At 30.4% G+C, this 5,561-nt stretch overlaps 3 protein-coding genes across 3 annotated transcripts in view; 1 reads left to right on the top strand and 2 right to left on the bottom strand.

The window, feature by feature from the left end:
• LOC108578947 (translation factor GUF1 homolog, mitochondrial) overlaps positions 1–723 on the top strand; it is a 3,402-nt gene extending 2,679 nt beyond the window's left edge. Inside the window, exons 6-8 of the mRNA XM_017942366.1 lie at positions 6–199; positions 295–507; positions 589–723. Coding sequence (XP_017797855.1) covers positions 6–199; positions 295–507; positions 589–723 — 542 coding nt within the window. The remainder of the gene's footprint in view (positions 1–5; positions 200–294; positions 508–588) is intronic.
• A 230-nt stretch (positions 724–953) lies between these two features.
• Positions 954–1,716, bottom strand: LOC108578986 (mediator of RNA polymerase II transcription subunit 21). The gene is made up of 3 exons (XM_017942411.1): positions 1,617–1,716; positions 1,421–1,532; positions 954–1,339 (listed from the first exon to the last, which is right to left on the bottom strand). Exons 1-3 carry the CDS (start codon positions 1,656–1,658, stop codon positions 954–956), a joined length of 540 nt encoding a protein of 179 aa, XP_017797900.1. The 5' UTR covers positions 1,659–1,716.
• A 785-nt stretch (positions 1,717–2,501) lies between these two features.
• LOC108578946 (histone-lysine N-methyltransferase SETD1) overlaps positions 2,502–5,561 on the bottom strand; it is a 5,916-nt gene continuing 2,856 nt past the window's right edge. Inside the window, exons 4-9 of the mRNA XM_017942365.1 lie at positions 5,040–5,559; positions 4,325–4,953; positions 3,560–4,196; positions 3,199–3,420; positions 2,853–3,110; positions 2,502–2,730 (exon numbers count right to left, since the gene is read on the bottom strand). Coding sequence (XP_017797854.1) covers positions 2,557–2,730; positions 2,853–3,110; positions 3,199–3,420; positions 3,560–4,196; positions 4,325–4,953; positions 5,040–5,559 — 2,440 coding nt within the window. The 3' untranslated portion in view covers positions 2,502–2,556. The remainder of the gene's footprint in view (positions 2,731–2,852; positions 3,111–3,198; positions 3,421–3,559; positions 4,197–4,324; positions 4,954–5,039; positions 5,560–5,561) is intronic.

Raw genomic sequence — 5,561 nt, 5'->3', positions numbered from 1 at the left:
AATAGTCTCTTTGTGTCTTGAGAAACGAGGAGTACAACAGTTAACAAAAGATGCTGGTAATAACAGAGTATTGTTTCAATACATACTACCATTAAATGAAATTATTATTGATCTTCATGATACACTGAAATGTATAACCTCAGGATATGGCACTTTTGATTATGAAGACTATGATTATGAACCAACAAATATAGTAAAGGTAATTATAATTATTTTATAATTATTATATTTTATAATTATATGTTCAAATTATGTATTATATAGTTTTAATGTATTAATAACTGCATGTTGTAGTTAAATGTTGCCTTGAATGGTAATATAGTGGAAGAATTTAGTGCCATTGTACATACTAGCAAAGTTTGTACAATAAGCAGGCAAATATGTGCAAAATTAGTAGATATTCTTCCACGTCAATTATTTGAAATAGTAATTCAAGCTGTTGTCAAAGGAAAAGTGATTGCAAGAGAAACTTTAAAACCCTATAAAAAAAATGTAACTGCAAAATTGGTAAGGTTTTTTGTCTTACATCATGTATTCGATATATTATATGTTTTCATATATTTCCATTATTATTTTTCTGTATTTTAGTATGGTGGTGATATTACTAGAAGAATGAAACTATTAGCTCAACAAGCACATGGAAAGAAAAAGATGAAAATGGCTGCAAAAATTTGTGTACCGCGAGAAACGTTTATAAATCTTCTTAAGAAGCAGTATAAGTGAAAAATCAATATCTTTTATATTTAATAAAATTGTAGATATATCAATTTAAACTCTGTAAATGATTAAATACAACATTTACATACAACTGAACTTTAAATGTGTATTATTTAATCTATAAGTACAAAATATTTCACAAGATAAAATATTAATATTGTAACATAATGCATACAGCGTCAGTAAAATTCATTTTATTATAAACTTTTCAAAAATTGAGGTATAGTAAAAATGTATTATTGATTTACAGAATTAGGCGAGGGATCTGACAATTGATGTGTGCTATTTGAAGATACAGTATTTACAGAATTCACATTTTCTTGTTTGAAAGTTGAATTAGTGTTAAGATCAATGTTAATTACAGATGTGGATGCAGGATCTTGCATATCTAGTTGACTTTGAGCAATATCTTGTAAAGCAGCTTGAATCCTTTGTAAAAGTGCTTCTCCTTGCTTTACGACTTCTTCTAATTGTTCACCAGCTTCTTGATTTTCTTTTTCAAGACGATTAAGACTTGCAACTTGTAGTTCTTGTGATGATTCTTCACTTGGCAAACTTTCTATCAGGGTATCAATATCTTTGGCACATCTTGCTATAAGTGTTGCAAATAAGGCTGCATAATCTAAATCACAAGTATTGTTTATATAAAAATAATATATTTAGTAACATAAAATGAAAAAACATGATTTACATATAAAAATACCTTCTTGAGGTTGATGTGGCTGTGGTGTTCCAACACGATCAAAACCAGGAAATTTACTAGGTGTTGAATATTGTTGTAAAATACCTACACTATTACAAAAATGCTCAGCTTGCTAAAATGATAAATATAATTAACTTATTATATTTGTTAATAATGACATTTTAATATAAATTTATATAAAGATATAAACAATTACCTGATTTATAGTATCTTGCAATTGTGTTAAACGATCTGCCATATTCTTCGAATATAACCTTTATAACTATATTACACTTACAATATAATTAATAACACTGTTCCATATGTAACATTACTGTAATCATTTATAATACTCAGCTTTTTACTATGAAACGTAATAAGTTAATTACTGGAGAAATTGAATTTTATATCGTATTCAAATTAACTAACTCCAACCTTAAAATCTCGCCTGTTACGTTTAGAATGTTGGTTAGCATGTTGTCATTATTATCATTACAATTTGGATCAATAAATGTGCTATGTAACCACTTATTTCAGACATTAAGTAATTACAATTATATTCTTTCTAATATAGTATTTCTATGCTCATTTTTTAATGGTATAACCTACATAATTAACTTTTTTTTTTAATACGAGATATCAAAATATGAGGTAATATCAAAGTGATATACAGAGTGACATATCAGTTGTTAATGCACACTATAAACTGAATATATTACTTGCTATACTTCACGTCATTGCGCACGACCAATATAAAAAGTCCCTAAGTTTAAGCATACATACTTAAATATTTTAACAAAATGGAATTTTTTTTGGAAACTCTCTTCATATCGATCAACATGTGAGCTTATAATAAACTATTATTTTATTTTTAACAGAAACATAATAAGAATAAAATCTTATGTTACGTATGTACAAAAACAATTGTAAACTATAAATATCGTAACGACTTGCAATTTCATTTAGGTATTAAATGTATCATAATTGCGGGAAGGATGTTAGAAAAAGAAAAGGAGCACATATTAACATAATTTAGCATTTTTCCATTGCATTTTATAAAATGTTTACATGGGGAAATATTTACAAAAATATGAGTGGGGTATGATGAAGTGTAGAAGACAGGAAAAAGGGATGAACAATATAGTTTTATGAACGATTCAATTCAGGGTACCCCGGCATTGAGGAGCTCCACATAGGCAAGGGATTTTATCATCTTCCAATGGAAATTTATAATCATATGTAATTTCCTCATTAACTCCTATCGGTTGTTTACTATAGATTACAATTTTCTTTTGGCTTTCGATTGTGATTACTTTTGCATAACAATTCGGCTGAAAGAACGAAAAGAATCAACAATATAATTGAGATTGTATTAGTAATATTTAATTTTGTAAAAATTCATTATATACAGATGAAATTCTATTGAAGGTACAAACATTATTCCAATACTCACATTGCAGCTATGATTAATAAACCGTGCTAAATTTCCACATTTCGTTGCATCAATTATTGTATCTAAATCAATGCGGAAAAGATAAGAACTACCGATACCGGTAGCTTCATATTGAGACTCTCGTAAATCAGCAACAACTGGCCTAACCATTTGACCAACATATTCGATAACCATTTCATCAGCTGCTATTGGTTCCATGGCAAATAAACCCCAATCGTGTATACCAGATTTAGCAAATTTCAATTGTTTTTTCCTAAACTGCAAGATGAAATAAACGTGAAAAAATATTTCGTAACGATTAAAATGATGTGAAACAAAGAATTAAATAAAATAATTGAAATCTTACTTTCAACTGATTAAACTTAAGAAGATCGCTGTCAGTGTCAATACCGAAGGCCGTTAATAATCGACGTTGATTACTTCGGGCTTCACGAGATAGAGCTTGCATTTTACCAGTTAAAGCTTTACTATTGTTCTTTGGACCATTCATTGTTCCATCGCCACCAGCATAAGGACCATTACTGTCCTCAACATCATGACTTCGCTGTATACTTTGCGCATAGTGATGCTATAAAAAAATAATTTTAATAAATTAACGAAAAGTAAATAATGTTCTACTTAAATATTATATGTTAAAGCATACTTTATAATTACTTCTTATAGTAAAAGAAAAAGTCTATGAAGTATTAAAATTAAAATAATCATACCTTATGCTTAGCCTTTTCTCGTATGTCAACTTTATAGTATCCTTCCGTTCTCGCACTTCCACTTGCATGTAATCTAAGCTCATCTCTCTTTCTTCGTTTTGCAGGGCTTGGAATATCTGTTGGAGGATGATCAACCCAATGCGTATCATTTAACCAATAGCCTTGGCTATCATCGGCCAATAAAGCCTCGTAACTTCGTCTTAAATATTCCACATCCTCCGCATCTATTCCTCTGGTTAAAAATTCATACAAAATAGCCATTTCTGACATAAGATCACGTTCATTGTATGCGATCGCTGGTTCTTCAACTTTTTTCGGATATTTTTTATAAACATATTCATTTTCGATATTTTCTTTTTCTCCTTCATGATTCTGATGATCGTGTATCTTGCTATACTTATTATATTTTCGCTTTTCAACTTTATGTATTTTATCTTTAGCTTTGGATAATTTCATAATTTTTGAAGATTTTATTTTTACAGGTTTTATTGGTGCCGGAGGTGCACGAAGTACAGATTTTGCAATTTCTGATTGTACTGGTGGCAGTGAATATGAATGTTCCATGAACACTTGCGAAGCTTGAGAATTTTTTGGACTTTGTTGACCATTCAGTCGGAGATCAGCTTCAGCTTGATACCTAAATGATAAAAAAAAATATAATCATTTATGTTAATTAGTAACATAAAACAATACATATGAATAATATATATTTAGTTTTTATTACATTTACATGCATGATATGCATAAAATACGATTAATACGAACCTTAATCTTCTAATTTCTAAGCTTTCTTCCTCTGAGTCAGTAGTAGGTATCTCACTAAACATTTCAATCTTTTCTGATTCTTTTAATATGGGTTCATCGTTAATGTACTTAGCAGACATAGTTTGAAGAGCTCTAATAATATTTGGTTGTACAGGTCCCGGACTTCTATGTCGTATAATATTATCTTGACCAGCTAGCGTTATTAAAGCTTCCGCTGCAGAATTTTCCATTTTTTGCATATCACATGATTCTTGTTTACCAGGTACTACCAAAGTACCTTTCACTTTCTTTTGGGTCTCATCTTCCACACTCTTTGCCTCTATATCTTCATTAATTGTCCTAATTTTTTCAAGACATTCTTCATTGATAGATTGTTCGTTTGCCTTTTCACCTTCTTCTTTATCACTTTCATATCTTAGTGGAGATGGTATGGGGCTAGTTTCATTATCACATTGTGGGAATTCATTCGAATTTACATCTTTTATTTTAATATTAGGTATTGGTGTTTCTCTACCAGTAGGAGTTGGACAATCCAATGATCTTTGAATCGCAAGTTCTGTTAAAATTTCAGGATCTTCACTATTACAAGCCAGAGGGCGATGGTCTGACATTCGGCTGTCTGTATCTTGCTGAAAATAAGAATTATTTTTATGAAAACACATGAATAGCTATGATAATAGTTGCCATTATTAATATTTCTTAGTAAATCGCATACCTCATCTTCAAAGTTTCCAGAACATATTTCTTCATCGGAACTATCACTTGAACTACTGGAAGATTCACTGCAACTCATTTCCTCGCTACTACTCTCACTCGATGACGATGATGAAGAAGAGGACGAAGAAACACTTGGAAGAGAAGTAATTGGCCTTTTAACTTTTTGCACCGATGCTAAGTCAAGATCGCTATCGCTTCCTACAAGTTCCGTATCTCCATGGTCAAACTGACGACTATCTTCGTCTTGTGATGAGATTGCATGTGAAAAGAACAATGATTTTACCCTGAAAGAAGGCATCTTTGGCATACTAGCTCTAATGCCCAAACCAAATCCATCATAATTAAATCCAAGTGGAGTTGCTTGTTCTAAAAGTAGCGATATTCCTTGAGGTTTTTGTACTTCTTCTTTATTACTGTTATTAACAATAGTATTATCCCCTCCTTGATTTTGACTTTTCTCTGACTTCTTTTCATCCCACCATACTTCAAACAGTTTGAATGCAGTATTCTCAACCATTTT

Source organism: Habropoda laboriosa, unplaced genomic scaffold (assembly GCF_001263275.1).
Source record: "Habropoda laboriosa isolate 0110345459 unplaced genomic scaffold, ASM126327v1 scaffold30, whole genome shotgun sequence".
NCBI lineage: Eukaryota > Metazoa > Arthropoda > Insecta > Hymenoptera > Apidae > Habropoda > Habropoda laboriosa.
The sequence above is the reverse complement of the archived record's forward strand: the minus strand, read 5'-3'. Positions and strand labels throughout refer to the sequence as shown.

Excerpts from the sequence above, each read along its gene's own strand:
- LOC108578986 (XM_017942411.1), bottom strand. The coding sequence starts at position 1,658 with ATGGCAGATCGTTTAACACAATTGCAAGATACTATAAATCAG. Across the intron at positions 1,533-1,616 it reads TGCAAGATACTATAAATCAG|CAAGCTGAGCATTTTTGTAA; the intron begins GTAATTGTTTAT and ends TTATCATTTTAG. Across the intron at positions 1,340-1,420 it reads GCCACATCAACCTCAAGAAG|ATTATGCAGCCTTATTTGCA; the intron begins GTATTTTTATAT and ends CTTGTGATTTAG.